This window comes from Adiantum capillus-veneris, chromosome 8, assembly GCF_014529385.1.
Source record: "Adiantum capillus-veneris isolate H3 chromosome 8, ASM1452938v2, whole genome shotgun sequence".
In the NCBI taxonomy this organism is placed as follows: domain Eukaryota; kingdom Viridiplantae; phylum Streptophyta; class Polypodiopsida; order Polypodiales; family Pteridaceae; genus Adiantum; species Adiantum capillus-veneris.
In genome coordinates, this window is record NC_140938.1 from 23,192,659 (window position 1) to 23,209,589 (window position 16,931).

Sequence of the window (16,931 nt, forward strand, 5' to 3'; positions counted from 1 at the left end):
ATCCGTACCAAAGGAAACATGGAATTTGCCAAGAGTACTTTGGATTTTTACACTGAATCTATTTGGAATGTCTTTCGACCGTATGTAAAATATGCCTATAGATTTCTTGACCCTAAAGCCTCTTGTGAATCCAGCATCATGTGGTTCGATCATACCGTTTGGTTTATTCTCAACCATCTGGACTTACTCTTCCAAGACAAACCTGTGGATTTTCACCTCTCCCTCATCTGCTCTTGGTTAGGTGGCCAAGCTAAGCAAATTGTAATTGCGCAGATTGCCTTCAACATCTTCCGTGGACTAATGCTGGATATCTTGAAGGAGTTGAAATATGATGAGCCTGCAATTTACTTAACTACTTATGCTAACTTTAAAGGTGTTAAGATCATCACTAGTTTACTTAAACCTTGTATTGATGAGGATGACTCCACTACTCTCAAAAGATCCAACTCTTTGATTATCCCCAACTCCTTTACTTCCTTTCTAACACCTAGCTCATCCTCTAACCGGGGAAAAGTTCATAGCTACACAAGGGGTAGAGGCAGGTTCACCCCATTAGGAACTTCCTTGATATTTAAACCTTGGTGATATTGCAAGTTACTACAAGCCCTTGTGGAAGAAGAACTCTCGACAAAGCTTATCCAGACAATGGTTTCATCTACATACACCGTCTCTTTCACAATGTACTCCTAGATTGGATTCAACCAAAAAATCTTTTTTGTGAGTGCTTTGATCTGTTTTTCGGCAATCACAAATTAATCGACAATATATGCATAGGATGAAAGTATCAACATCCCATAAAGAAGTTAATTTATAATAATGACTTTCTTCGATAGGATTCTGTTCCCCTTTGTACATGCTTTCAGTTTACCACCTTTTGCAAGAATTTTGAGGCCTATGGTAACCATGTTTGTACCTGTGATCACCCCCCCCCCCCCCCCCCCCCCCCCTCTCTCTATCTCTCTCTCTCTCACACACACACACGCACACACACATTCAAACACTCTCTATAACAGGAATGCATCGATGGAAATGTTTTTTTCTCTTCAAAAGAAGGTCAATCTACACCCTGGGATCATAAAAAAATAGAAGGACATGCATATAAACAACACATGAAAGTTCGTTCAGTAGACCATGCAGCCCTCTATGATCGTCAACATCCAAATGGAGAAAATCAACATTTCGAGAGTGCTCCTTTGTCGGGGTCCTGATTGGCATATAGGTAGATGCCGAGGCACCTACTCAGTACATATGTAGTTTTGTATTTGTTCGAAATTGCATGTAGAGTTGAACTCGAGTTGAAGGACTTGTGGCATATAATACTGTTATTCCACAGCATGACACCTCAAAACAGTTTAAAAAACATATTTGTTGTCTTGAAACTAATGTTCTCATCTTTTCTGCTGGGTTTATAAACATTGGTTACCATAAGCTCTCACAACCACGTACCCACCTACATGAAACACAACAAATTCGGGCCATCCTCGCTCAATCAAAACCTACATTACACATGTTAGTGTTTTCATGTTGTCACTTCTCTGTGTTTTGGATACTTGAGAGGAATTATGATGCTATTAAAACTTATGATCTAGATTGCTTGCAATATGATGTATTTGTCGATCTTCTACTCATGGATCTGGGTTAATAGAAATTAAATCACAAAACACTTGACTGTTTTTCAACTTTGTACCTATATGCTTATGGTTTGTCAACTAAATTATAACACACTCTAAAATGACAATGAAAATTGATTTGTTTTGATAAATTTTGATTTGAAATTGGGAAAAAAATCTGAAAAACTATTTTGATTTGGAAGGAGATTGTGGTAATTGATGATTGTCTAAAAATTTGGACAAGGTACAAATAGATTGGTTGCAAAGTTGGTTTTAAATTCCAAAATGAATGTCACTACCCGGCTTGCTTGCAACCTCATGTGAGGGTCTCAATGGGAGATGGAATTGGCATGAATTTTTTGAACATAAATAAGCAAATACAAAGGAAATGATGCCAAAATTGTTACACTTTGATTTGCCTACAGAGATTAAAGACGGATGTTTTAGAGTACTCTTGATTGCAATGTTGATTGTAATGCTTTTTGGGTTTTGTGGCTTCGGACCTTGAGTGTACACACATCGACAACTCACTTTAGAGTACTAAAAATATCTTTGATCGATAATGCAATAACATATGAAATGCTCACTTTTGTAAACCTCAGAAGACTAATGCATGGACGACCAGTTACATGCAGATCCACTCAAATTGTTCTCGATGTTTTAGGGTACAATAATCCAGTCCGATAATTTGGAACGTGGTTTTATTACATGAGTTAGGACACATAAATAGCATGAGCAGAGTTTGAGACGCAAAGTGTAAGCTTTGTTTTGGTACTCAAAATTTTAAGCTTATATAATTGACATATTGTAGCATAAAGCTCAATTAGTTGGCCCTTTTTTTTGAAGGATAACTAGTTCATTTTTTAGACCATTTGGCTAAATTGTTCAATCAATTGGATGACAACTCAAGGTGTTCAATTACATAGTATTACGAATTTATCCATTAAGCATAATGCCTCTTGGTTTCCCGGGGGGTTCACTATGTGTAAAACTACCATATCACATGCGTTCAAGACATGTTTGTAAAACCCCTTATCTGTGAATTTTGTTAAGAATATAATGTACCCTTTTCTTTTAAAATCTATACGTTTTTTTTTAAATTTGAAAAAATAATGCCCTTCTGTATATATATTTTTGTAAGTTTCAAGAACTTTAAATACCCTTCTGCTGAACTCACATGATAGGTTACATTATTATGAGGTGACCTCCCCGGGCTTGGTTTTTTGAGGATTGAACACACCTTTTTGTAGTAACAGTGACATATGTTAACCAGGGTAATAAGCAATGATATACTTTTCATGTGGATTTATAAAAAGATTGTAAATATCTTGAACAACTTGATGGTTTTCTTTTCAGATCTCACACATGTTTTTGGGTTGGGAAGTCATGGTTTATTGTAGCTAATGTTGAACTTTTTTCACATTCATGGTGGTAGGAATCTAATTGTAGCCTTATAGCTATAAGTGAATATACTCACATTAGTGAGTTCGGCACTATGATCTGCTCTTTAATGTTTTCTTTTTTGAGGAAGTTGTGTCAGCAATGTTTGAATAGAGGCAATTCATAATGATGCCCCACATGGATAATATGCAAGTGGGACAATAAGTTTATGGCGTAAAACTATTGCACTGAGAAGGTCAACTCAAGTTTCTAGGTTGGGTGAATGGTATTTGCCGAGCCTAGATTGCATTGAATTGTCTTTGTTGAGGGATGAGGAGCATAAGCAAGAGAGTTTTTGTTATGGAATTGATATTTTATTATTTATTGCAGCTGTGACAAGTGGAAAAGACTGGATCGAGCTAGGCCTATGCGAATGGAAATATATATATTGTACATTTTATTATTCAAGTGCTCTTTTATGAGCTTTGGCCATTTATGTCCGGTCGGCTAGTTCGTACTCATATTTGGGCATTCAAGAATTCTATAAATAAATACGTGCAAGAGAAAATGCTCGCTCTTGCACGGGGGGAGATTGTACTCAGTGCCTATGTATTTCTTCTCTCTTCTCCTCTCTTCTCTCTCGTGGTGCCGGTGTAGCACTCCTCTTTCGGAGCTGCATCCGCACACGCTCTTATGTTGTATCTCTCTCTATCTCTGTCTGTTCATGTATCATGCGATTATGCGCGCTTATAGGATTACCAAGTATGTCGATTAGTCTATTTTATGGATTGCAACGTGTTATTTTGGGTATTTTGCAGGGCAGCCACGCATCCGCCTCTGTATCAGTGGCATCAGAGCCTTGGAGACGCTCCTCTCAACATACGCATGATGGAGAAATGTATTTACAGAGATAAGTGCATTTAACTGATTTTTTTGTCTATTTTATTTAATTTTATCGTTTAATATTCTTTAAATCACTTGTTAGTAAAAGACATCCGACTAGGATAAGAGAAATCTCAACTTTATATTGTGTCCAAAGCTTAAATAGTGTCCATAAGTATATACTATTGAGCACTAGATCAATATCAATGTAACTGATTGTGAATAGGATGATAGGGCTCGTGTATGATTGTATATAATTAAGGATAATATATACAAATAAGTTGAAGATATTCCATGGATTAGAGAAGAGTGAGGATACTTCAGAATCGATGAACTTACCCCTAGAGCACCTTGGATTGAGTCCGAGTGCTTTGACTAGCGGCGGTGAGAACCCATGGTAACCAAAGAATTAACATTTTTTAAAATTTTTATTAAAATGATGCTATAGAGTAGGGTGGCCATTTGTCATCAATGTAGCAACAACAATGATGCCTGACTTGAGGACCGAGAGCGCCTAGCATGTCTTACTATCACTCGCAGTCGGATGTAGCTGAATGCCCGCGCGAATTGCAGATGATTAGTACCTGATGATGAGCACCAGTCTGGCACAACAAACCAGAGGCACTAAATTTACTCCTCCCTTTCTTGTTTGGTCAGTTAACCGATTGTTATAAGCTGCCTTCTCTCCCTCATCAACCACCCTCATGCAAAAGTGGCAAAAATCTCTCTCTTTCTTGCATGCTGATCCGGGCAGTAGCATGTAGCGTGGCTGATTCGGGCAGTAGCATGCAGACCCTACCTTTATCTCTCTCCCTTCCCTGTCTACTTGTGGCATCCACACTCCAACCACCTCTCTCTCTCCCTCTCACAAAATTAACCGGACGCCCCATGCAAAGTTTAGCCGCTTTCTAGCAACCCTCTTTCAGGCTCTCTGTCAACAACCTGTAGCTCCCATCTTTATGTGGTCTACCAACCCACACACACACACAAGTGGAGGTCGCCGTTATTCTGTGCAGCTCAACTGTGTCTCTCTCCTACCATGCCCACAACCACCCATGCGGTTCTAAGCTAATTATAACCGATGTTTGCCAACCCCCTCTCTCTGATCACCTACCATCCGTCAACTAAACTTGCAGACAATGGCTCCCAAACCACTCGACCCCTTCTCAGCTTCAGATGTTGAAGGCTGGCCACTCACGCCTATTAGGCCAACTCTATCACACCATTGCATGGTGGCATGGCAGTTTGTTGAAGTATTTCTCCAAGATTTGGGGTCTTCCTACGTACCTGTATTGCAACCAATTTGTGTCTTTGACTGCCTGCATTGCAAACATGCAAACCTGACCCGTGAAACCTGAACCTCTACAATTGATCTCGGCCACTAGAGAAACCGTGCACTCAAGCAACTTGGTGATTGCAGAATCGAAAGCCTATTTCATCTCTACTTCAGTAACATATTTCGCCCCTCCCAGCACCTCATAGCAAAGGTATTCGCAGACACCCGGAGATAGAGCTTCCTCATTAGCATTTAAGTCGTCAACAAACTGCCCAAACACAGGGTGCATTCGGGTGAGCGGAAGCGGTGGCTGTGCAGTAGCTAGAAAGCAGCAAAGAAATACGGCGCCGTTTGACTGTAGAGAAGTCCCTCTTTCTTCCTAGCTGAAGGTGTCCCAGTTCCACAATTTGTTCCAAGTAGGCTTTAGTGGTGAGTTGTCGACGGGAGAATTGGTCCACAGCTTTTAAGCTTATCAATATGGGAACTTGTTCTTTGTATATCATCACTTAACGCTGACAACTCAGTGTTCGATCAGTTGTTCTAGCTCCGCTATGACCTTATCCCGTGCGTCCCATAGATCCGGCTCATACCTTGCGGCAATTTGATTGGAAAGCCCATGTCAAAGATCCTCTGCAGATTTTTGCATTGCTTCTCTTTGTGGATAGCATTTTTGTAAATCCTTCAAGTGTTCTTCCAATGCAATGAGTTTCTGGTGTGCCTCTTCCACTTCCCCCTCCTCCGCACGCCTTCGCTTCCTTGCAGATGCACTCGCCGGCCACCATCATGTTTAGGGATTAGACTACTAAGTGGCATCGTGCTAGGCATTGCAAGGCAACAACATCTGGCAACCCATCGATTAAAGCTGCCATTTATTCAAGTGAAGGACTATAAGGTTTCAAAACCACATACTCCACTAGACCTGTCTACAAGCACATGCAACCCAAATTTCCTGGCTTCCAAAAAGACACTCAAAATTCCATCACCAAACCCTGCAGATACATAGATAAAGCACATTTTGCAGCAGGTGTGCAGGTTTTCAAGCCCCCGAGTCATAGCTGCAAGCCTCGCAGGTTGTAGCTGTGTTGCACAACACATTGCTTGCAAGCCTCGCAGGTGCCTATCAGTTTTTGAAGCCTCGCAAGTGCGCAGCAGTAGCGGGCGTATGCAAGACTTTTCTCTGATATGAATACACAGGGTACTTTTCTACTTGAGTTCTCTGGTTGCCGCGTTCCCTCGTGATCATGATGTTGATTTTAATCACGCTTTTCTCTGATATGAATACACAGGGTACTTTTCTACTTGAGTTCTTTGGTTGCCGCGTTCCCTCGTGATCATGATGTTGATTTTAATCACGCTTTTAGGGTTTTAATTTTAGTCTTCCACTTTATTTCATTTTATTTTTGTGCCCAGGCATTGGTTTAGATCCACAAGATCAATTGTCTCAGTTTGGTCTCATAGAAAATTTTGGCCTTTTGACAACGGTTATTATAACATTTCATTACATTTCTATCTCTCTTCCCCCCCCCCCCTCTCCCCCTTTGCTTTTGGACTGTGATTGATATCAATACTGCAACCACATTGCAGACCCTACCTTTGTATTTGATTGTCCCCAACCTCGCAAGTCGATGACCTCCTGCCCTCCACACACACACACACACTCGTTAATTTCGATGATATATGCATATACACATACACTCTCTCTCTCTCTCTCTCACACACACACACACACACACACACACATACACACATACTGTAAGTGTTCTATATGGGCCTTGATAGCTTGGAGTTAATGTTTGTGGCTACACGGTGTGAGATTTGTGTGTCTATATTTAAGGTGGAGATAAGTGTTGCTATGTCTCTTGGTATTTCAATGCTTATTGTATCCATTCAAAGAAGTCGTTCCTACTAAATTTTTTCACGAGAAATTCTCTTTGAGAGAGCAATGGTGGAAATCAAAGTTTGGATCAGGGTAATCATAGCAATGTTTGTTGATCGAGTTAGGGCTTGCCAAAAACAATTTTTCTAACTAAAGAAACTAAGGGCACACCTAAAGCTCTTTTGTTTTTTTGGTCAAAATTCAAAGATTTTCAGGTATTCACACTAAGATTTGTATAACTTTGCCGATTTACTTGAAGAAAAGCATGGAATCTAGCCGATGTTTTGCTATTTTAGCTAGTTTCAATAAAACTGGTACTAGCTTCTAATTTTCTTGTGACAACAATCAATGGTTTAAAAAAACTTACTCACATATACAACTCCGATATATGACACCCATCTGTATGACTTGAACTTTATGGCATCTGTACTTTGGTTTGTTCTATCTTGCATGACATTTCTCAAATGATGAATTTTGATGTTGCCCTTTATTTTCAAGAACTTGTGTATTTGACGATTTGGATACTAGTCCTTCTTCAAACCGCTCCAGGTACGTAATTTTACGTTGTCACGAAGCTCACTAATCACACCATAAATCCGCTTCTTTTATTTTTACAGTATTACTTATCACATTCAGGTCATATTCCACTAACACTATTATAAAAGGTTCTCAGTTGGCATTCTTGCTGTACCGATCCACTATCTAACATAATCTCTTACTCAATACTTCATTTGTTAAGTATGCTAACTCTCTTGTCTATAACTCTGGATGTGTCTACTGCCCCCATTCCAAAAGAGAACAACATAGTTACAACCCTCTCTAGCTTGTACGAGCATTCCATTTTTGTGCGACCCCCTAATCCGAATGGTCATTCTTTCAAGTATAGCTCTCTATGCACGCACACACTGCTTCAGTTCTCGTTTCTCATTAATTTAAAGGATTTTTAATTACAATCATTTGTCATTAAGCTATACAGCTACTCATGTGAGCTGAGGTGCTCTGGGACAGTGAGCAACTGTTTGTAAGTACCCTGCTACTCAAACATGCTCCAAATTGGTCTCACACATGTGATAAATGTTATATTTTTATGCCTAGCCTAGTCCATTGGTCACAGATACACATCTTCGCGGATTTAGGCAGTGTGTAGATACTCATCTTGGTGCAGATCCGTCGATTTAGGCAGCACAACCACAAATTGCAGATTCATGAATTTCACACAATATCAAATGTAGATTCAGCAATTTAGGTAGCATTAGTGCAGATTCGTCGATTTAGGCAGCACGTCTTATTGGTGTAGACTCGTCGGTTGAGGCATCACCGATCACAAAATCATGCTGCAATGGCTGCCACCATTGCAATTGGTATGATTTTGTTCTCGGGTACACAAATTGAAGGATATTTGGATTTGGATTTGAAATGGGTACATGTTGGCAGATGTTTGGATTTGGATTTGAAATGGATATATGCTAATTTTCTATCGTGATAGTATTGAACTTGAGAATGATGAGCATGGATTATTAAATGATGAGTGTGGCCAATGATATCCTGATTCATCAAGGTATGACATATACCGCTTATTCTAGTGATATGGGACACTAGAATAGGTAGTATGTGGATGACGACAGGCATAAGCAATGTTGTTTAGCTTCATCATTTTTACTATATGCTATATTTTGACACAGATTTGTAATCACTGTTTTTACAAGTATCGTTTGCAGATTTCTTATCTTTGCAACTGAGGACAGTTGCTTTCCAACGGAGAGGTATGTTATGGAATTGATATTTTATTATTTATTGCAGTTGTGACAGGTGAAAAAGACTGGATCGAGCTAGGCCTATGCGAATGGAAATATATATATTGTACATTTTATTATTCAAATGCTCTTTTATGAGCTTTGGCCATTTATGTCTGGTCGCCCAATTTGTACTCATTTTTGGGCATTCAAGAATTCTATAAATAAATACGTGCAAGAGGAAATGCTCACTCTTGCACGAGGGGAGATTGTACCCAGTGCCTGCATATTTCTCTTCTCTCTTCTCCTCTCTTCTCTCGCGGTGCCAGTGTAGCACTCCTCTCTCGGAGGTGCATCCGCATGCGCTCTTATGTTGTATCTCTTTCTATCTCTGTATGTTCGTGTATCATGCGATTATGCGCTTAAACGTGTTATTTTGAGTATTTTGCAGGGTAGCCACACATTCGTCTGTATCGGTGTTATGAAACTTGAAATGATTATCTGTGGAATAATTAGACTTAAGAGCTAATATTGACAAAGTGAAGAATGTTTTGTCAATAAAATGGGTCTATAAGTTGAAGATCATGCCCAATGATGGGAAGCATGTGTATAAGGCTAAAATTTGTTGGCCGAAGGGATGGGAGAGGCTTCTTTGCACTTCCACTTGTGCATGTGCATGTGCACACACACACACACACACACACACACACACACACACACACACACACACACACACACACACACACACACACACTAGGCCCACCCACCTGACATCTCTATCCCTTTTCCCTTTAGTTGATTTCACAAAACACACTTGCCAATCATGTACACCTCTCTCTGTCTCTCTCTCTCTAGTACGAGAAATGGATATGCAAGAAAGAGACACATCAATTATACTCCATGGCCAAGCACACATAGATGTGGTGCGGAAGGAGAATATAAATTTTTCACACTAGTGGCCTCAATCCTAGAGCCCCAAAATACACGGCACATGCTTACACTTGAATGTTAGATATTTGATTAAAATAAGTCGTGCCAAAAATTATAGGCCTCTCTGTTCAAAAAGTTAAGATCTTATTTCCTAATCTACCTTATGTACCAACTAATTTCTTGAAAAGTAATTATAGTGGCTAATTAGTAAGACTTGAATCGCATTGTAGCTACCTAAGTTCTAGTTTATAGTCATCAAACTTATGCATTGGTTAAACCACTAATTGCTAGGACATCAATCAAATATCTGCGCACAAGTCCAACTATATCCCCTAAAACACATGTTGATGCTAAATCACATACAACACGATGAGTTCCCTAAAATTAATGCAAACAACATTCTAGTAATGTACACCTCTCTCTCTTTCTCTCTCTCTCTCTCTCCCTCTCTCTCTCTCTACTCTAATACAAGAAATAGACTCGAAGAGAAGAGACATATCAATCAAACTTTATAGAGGACCCCAAAGTGCACATCACACTCGTACACTTTTGTATTTGATATTTTTATTAGTAGGTGGTTGTGCCAAAATATAGTCCCTTCTTTACAAAAAAGTCATTTGCATGTAAGAGCTCATCTACAAAATTCTAACAAATCGTTTCCATTATGAGCTTACTACATAATCTACCTTATGTACAGACTAACTTATTGAGAAGTAGCCATAGTGGCTACTTATCGAGAGTCAAACTGCACTGCAAGCCTCTTTCATGAGCTTCCATTCTACAAACATCAAACTCACACATTAGTTAATACTTAGGATAGTAATCAAGTAAAAGAGCATATGTTGATGCTAGACACTATGCTTAGTGCTTGATGCATGCAATAAGGTGATTTCTAGTTCAATGCAACATGTGCAATCATAAGGAGAACAATGGTTGCTTCAATTGACGCACATGTAGCCGCGGCAGTGGGTCACATACTAGTTTCTCTAGATGAAGTAAAGAGGTGCAGAGATTGAAGAAGCACACGAATAGAAGAGAATAAGAGAAGAGACTTCACAACACGTAGTAGGAATATTTTTCTTTTTCATATGACAAATCAAGAGCAAGAATGGCTACTTGTACTGCCCTAAAGTGTGAGAAACCAATTGAGTAGAATATAGTGTAAGAGATAAATGTGGATAAAAAACATGAGCTACATCTTTGCTTCCTAGGGAGATGTTGCCAACTCTTTGGTGGGTCTAGGAAAAAGCCAATCTCTGCACAATGTGGGATAGCATAATCTATATCTATACTAAGTATACTGGGGGAAGGGATTCCGGAACCCTCCTAGGACACGTGGCAAAAGGAGAATCCTCTGGCCAGTGTTCTCTGCAACAGTCAACTATGCGAGATAGAGAGAGAAAGAAGTTGCTTTGTGTGTGTGTGTGTGTGTGTGTGTGTGTGTGTGTGAGAGAGAGAGAGAGAGAGAGAGAGAGAGAGAGAGAGAGAGAGAGAGAGAGGCCGCCAGGTAATAGTGCATCGCCAACAAACCCACATCAGCAAAAAGCAACAGTACACCCTGGTCGACGATAATAATGATTGTGTCCATTTTGTGGGCATGACTGAGATTCCATGGCAGCTCACAAGCCGGAAATGGAGCTTCACCTTGCTACGCAGCCCCAAACCCAAGCTAGCCGTGACGAAGAAGAAGATGAGGAGCAAACTTTGCTAGGAAGTGGTTGCATTGATTGCGAGCTCCCCTCTTGGCGCCTTAGCTTCCATGGATTTCAGCGTTTCTCCTCCTCCACTGCCAGAGGATCCTCCTCTCGTGTTCATTCTTACACCTGTGCTTTTCACGATTGCCTCAAGTGCATGAGTCAGTTTCTAACTCTTTCCAAATTCCGTCTCTCAATGTTGACCAAACACAACACACACTTCAAAGATTAGGGATCCATAGGGTGTGTGCTCTGCGTGAGGTGCCACAGTGCGCGCGTGACACACACACACACACACACACAGAGAGAGAGAGAGAGAGAGAGAGAGAGAGAGAGAGAGAGAGAGAGAGAGAGAGAGAGAGAGAGAGAGAGAGAGAGAGAGAGAGAGAGAGGCTCAGACCCCCATAGCTTTGTAGTTTGGAGTCCCAGTGTTAGGAAAAAATGCATCTCTCTCTTAATATCGGGTGGTTTTTGCCGGTTCAGAGCAAGGGGAAAATGAGAAATTTTGCCTTGAAATAGAGAAAAATAATGCAAAAACCCAAAAAATTGTGTTGTTTTTGCCGGTTCAGAGAAAGGGGAAAAGGAGAAATTCTACCCGAAATAGAGAAAATAACACAAAAATCCAAAAAATAACGTAATTTCATAAAAATTCCTCTTGTAAAATTCAAGGAAAGGAATTTTATATGCTTGAAAAAATGATTGGTCTGGATTGTGTGAGATGGTAAGTCAGTCGCGCCTGTGTTGTGAGTGCGTATGTGTGGTCCACTGTGGGACCATGAGTGTGGAAGGGGGCAATTGGGCCGTTGAGAGGCGTGTACACTAGACAGTGGCAGTGGGCAATGTTTTGAACCCTCATCACCAACATCCTTACCACAATGCACAAATATTGAGCAATGAGCATTGCCCTCGCTATAGACTAGCTCCAATTTAGCCTAGGCCTACTTAGCAACTCCTACCTCCTACTTAGCAACTCCAAGGCAGGCGGGTGAGCCGGGAGCGTACGTTATAGAGAGAGAGAGAGAGAGAGAGAGAGAGAGAGAGAGAGAGAGAGAGATCCTTTGAGTTGCACCATGCATAGGCGAGAGAGAGAAATAGAGAGGCAGAGAGAACTCTTGCGAGCTCTCGAAATAGATACAAAACTGTAAGCTGTCAACCTCCCACAAGTAGGCACCTGATTGCGCAGAGAGAGAGAGAGAGAGAGAGAGAGAGAGAGAGAGAGAGAGAGAGAGAGAGCTGCAGGTGAGCCTGATTTCTTTTCAATCCCAAAGCTAGCATCTTCAGAGATTTGTTATAATAAAGCATTTCTCAAATATGTCGGTGAGAGAGAGAGAGATACTCACTTTTTGTGATCTTCTTTTATGAAATTTGTCAAGAGCGAGAAGCTTGAGGGTAAGAGAGGCCATGCCGCCGCGAAAGGTGGCGCTGTTTTACTAGTCATGTTAAAACGTTTTCGTGGAGAGTGTGAATGTTTCCTTAGCTGGGAGAATTTCCCACCACCTCAAGAACTTAAAGGAATGTGTTGGGGTAAGGTATGGTGGGACTCCGGAGCATGGAGGTGCAAAGTTGAAGCAGCCTTTTCGTACATGATGAGATATGGCGCACTTTAGGAATGGATTACATGTGAGTTGTTATGATGGTTTTTTTTTTTTTTTTGGGGTTGGTTTTTGGGGCTTCCAGCTTTAGGTCAAAAGGAAGCGAGAAGGAAATCACGAATAAGCCTTGTGGAAATTTTTTTGTTGGCAGTGGAATTGAAGCTCTGTGGAGGCGTTAACCTCTAGGCAATCTCGTACACTTGGATTGGGAGCGCTAGCTAGGTGCAGATACTATCAGTCTTCTGCAAACAAGTAACTAGTCGCTATGCAGAAACTCAGGTCTAATTAGGGTAATATAAGAAGTGTGTACAAGGAAGGTGCAGGATTGGAGCGGGGGGGCAATGAGTCGTGAAACAGACGCAAGGACAAAAAAAAGTGGAGGTGGAGCTGGACTTGACAGCGCTGTGCTTTTGTTTTTGGTTTTTTGTGTGTTGGGTGATTGGTTCAGTCCCCAGATCTCACTCCCCCATCAGAAAGAGGTTGCAGCTTGCTTGGCTTTATAGGTAGTGGGGTAAGTTAAAGCGATCGAGCAGCCTTCCGTTGAGAATATTGGTACATTCTCTCCGTGGCTGTTTCTCACAAATCAATCTATCTTGCAGATATATATGAGAGAGAGAGAGAGAGAGAGAGAGAGAGAGAGAAGAAAGGGGGGGCATCTCACAGATTCCCTCGTACACAACCCACATACCTGAGGATTTCTGCTCTCTCTCTCTCTCTCTCTCTCTCTCTCTTCCTACGTCTTCAGTTCAAGACTTCTTGCGTTGGGGTGTGACGAGTCACGACAAAGAAGACGAAGGTAAAGAGAAGCCTTTACGTCGTGAGCGGGAGAGGAAAGAGGCAGAAACTGAGCACAATACCGAGAGAGAGAGAGACGAATGCTGTTATCCGGGTGTGTGACGTTGTTGTGAGAGAGAGCGTGAAGAAGAAGAAGAAGAAGAAGAAGAAGGATAAGTTTCAGCGTAGGTAGTAGGAACCGCCCCAACTCTCTCTCGAGAGACCTCAAGTTTTGAACTCAAGACGTGCGAAATAATTGTGAGGCAATAGAATTGATGCAGAATGCAGCAAGGCATCGACGACGTAGTAAGAGAAAACAACTGTACTGAGGCTCGCCACACAAACGTACAAGGTTATCAACGTGCATGAGAGAGGCAGTCCTCCATGAAAGCAACTCCCCAAGGTCCACCACCACCTTGCAATTAACACAGAGGAATTCGAGAAATCACTACCAGGGAAATGAGCCTGCTGAAAAGAACCTACTTTAGAGATTATGAGAGGATTTGCGTTAGAATTGTGGCTCTTATGTATGTCTTTCTTGTCGGGGTTTTCCCTGGGGTGGCTACTTTCATCTCTTCTAACAAGGCATCGGAGGAAACTGATCTGTTGAGCACAGAACGGCCACCCATGAATGCTCAAAGTCGCACACATTATCGTGGAGGAGGAGGTAAAGGGATGTCCTACATTTACTACATTGACTCTTGCCCACGTGCATATGATGTGGTGCGCGAACGCGTGCAGTTTTACATATCTCAGGACCCTAGCCAGGCAGCTGGCATTCTACGCATTTTCTTCCAGGATTGCTTTGTCCAGGTCCTACATGAATTTTTGATTCAAGTTGTATAATCAATGGGATCATATGCCATAAGGCAACTCAATATTTTTTGCTTGCACAAACTTCTTCACCAGTTGATGTTTAATCACAAGAGATGCATTGTAATGTGTTTGTAGGGGTGTGATGCTTCGCTGTTGCTGGAGAGGCCAGAGGGTTCAGAGCGAAGTGCTACCTCAGACCTCAACTCTCTTCGTGCTACCTCTGTGCGCATAATCAATGAAATCAAGGCCTCCCTTGAGGTCGCCTGCCCGGGTGTTGTATCTTGTGCTGATACTCTCGCCCTTGCGGCTCGTGACTCTATCTTTATGGTGAGTTCATCTCCTGATTGGGGTGCTCTCATCCGTCAGGCTTTACACTTCTGAATGTAGAAACGTAAATGCCATGTATTTTTTGATATGTTCATATGCCTAAATTTCTGCAATGTATATCTCTCTTGTGTGTTCACAAGGAATGCCAAAAAGGTGTTGTATCATTGGACATCTGCACACAAAACCACCAAAAGCCTGGTTGATAAGAAAGAGCTTTATATAGCCAAACTATTAGTGCTAGGCTTCATTATGGCCGAGTCTGCCCTTGATCTCTGTAGTCATGACAAAAACTCAGCAAGCTGAACTTTGTGTTGATGTATGTTCATGTGTGTGCACATGTGGTGTGTGTCGTGTTTGGGAGCATTTGTTAGTACCTAGTTCTACACCCGCTATTGGGCATTGACGACATTAGTGGAGATGTTGTGGTATTTAGTCAATGCTATGCATGATGGAGCTGTAGTTATATTGTCTTGTGGGTCACTTGTTTTATGATGTCATTGTTCAGGTTGGAGGCCCTTGGATCCCAATATTGACAGGCCGGAAAGACAGCATCGTGGCTGCATCTAACCAAACAGTTATGGCAAGTGTCCCCGTAGCGACACTAGGTTTTTCGGAATTGAAGCGTCTGTTTGCCTCCAAGGGCCTGAGTGTTAAGGACCTCGTTGCATTATCAGGCAAGGGTGCCCATTTTGGCTTTAATTTTATGCCATACATATACAGAATGGGATGCACCTTGCTTTATTGTAGTTCGAGGAATGATGATGAATGTTGACAACTCTTGCAGGTGCTCACACTATTGGACAAACACATTGTGGGCTTGCTGTTTCACAACTCACCCCCACCATGTCTAGAGATTTGAGCCCTGCATTTGGAGCCAATCTCTCTCAAATTTGCCTGGCTTACCATCCAGCTGCACGCAAGTCACACTTGACCGTGCACTTGGATAGCCTCACCCCTGACTCCTTTGACAATGCCTACTTCAAGAATGTGCTAAAGAAACAGGCCATTTTCCACTCAGATGCTGCTCTTCTGGATGACAATGAGGGCTTGTCGTATGTGCGCTCCTTTGCCTTAAGCCAGGCCCAATTCTTCAAACAATTCCACCTCTCCTTCTTGAAGATGAGCCAGATTGGTGTTCTGACGAATGTTGAAGGAGAAGTGCGAATGAGTTGCGGCCTTGCGAATTAGCAAACCTGTTTCTTCAGTACACATTGTTTCCACTTGTTACAAAATCATACCTAATCCTAACTCACAAGCGACCTGTAGATCTACAAAATACATTCATCCAGATTATACATGAATACTTTCTTCCTCTTCTTTTAGGCCGATCACTTGTTTAAGCCTTGGCCCTTTGCCATGGAAGTTATATATTCTTCCATCACACACATAAGAGTGCTAATTTGCAATTTTTGAGACAGTAATATTATCCTTCAGTGTTCGTTTTCTCATAAAAAAATCAACAGAACTCACACACTTTATTGCCAAAGCATCCAAAAGCACCAACTTGCATTCAGAGGTCTTTTAAGTACCTTCTGTACATCGCCCTCCCCATTGCTGTCATCTATATTCATACCACCAAGCCAATGTGCCCATGTCATGACAGAGTTAAACAAGTATATGTCAAATATAAGAACTGTTCGAGATGGCCTAGGCGCTTTTAAATTTGATAAATGAGCAATAGGAAACACTGAAAGTGTTTAAATATATCTATCTATGTGGCCTCCCGTGCGTGTGCGTGTGCGTGCGTGCGTGCGTGAGAGAGAGAGAGAGAGAGAGAGAGAGAGAGAGAGAGAGAGAAATTTGGCTAATGTTATGATTGGCATAGAGTATGCTAGGTACACTCAGCAAGATCTATTGGTTATGCAAGTTGATATTGAAAAGGCTTTTGACACTATACGACGGGACTTCATTGTTGCCATGATAAAGTGCTTAGAGTTCGGTCCTAAATTGGCCAATGTGGTTTATTTCTTGTATGCTTGCAGTACTTCTTCGAGGATCCTAGAAGGTGAATTAACGAAATTTTGGCCTCTTGGTTGTTCGT

General features: G+C 41.4%; 1 protein-coding gene across 1 annotated transcript; it reads left to right on the forward strand.

The window, feature by feature from the left end:
- Positions 1–13,643: 13,643 nt before the first annotated feature.
- LOC147451806 (peroxidase P7-like) lies at positions 13,644–16,594 on the forward strand. The gene is made up of 4 exons (XM_086517671.1): positions 13,644–14,560; positions 14,699–14,890; positions 15,396–15,564; positions 15,675–16,594. Exons 1-4 carry the CDS (start codon positions 14,207–14,209, stop codon positions 16,076–16,078), a joined length of 1,119 nt encoding a protein of 372 aa, XP_086373797.1. The 5' UTR covers positions 13,644–14,206; the 3' UTR covers positions 16,079–16,594.
- Positions 16,595–16,931: the final 337 nt, after the last annotated feature.

Bases quoted from the DNA above. Each gene is read 5' to 3' on its own strand.
- LOC147451806 (XM_086517671.1), top strand. From the start codon at position 14,207: ATGAGCCTGCTGAAAAGAACCTACTTTAGAGATTATGAGAGGATTTGC. The intron at 14,561-14,698 runs GTCCTACATGAA...ATGTGTTTGTAG, and splicing joins TCCAGGATTGCTTTGTCCAG to GGGTGTGATGCTTCGCTGTT. The intron at 14,891-15,395 runs GTGAGTTCATCT...GTCATTGTTCAG, and splicing joins CTCGTGACTCTATCTTTATG to GTTGGAGGCCCTTGGATCCC.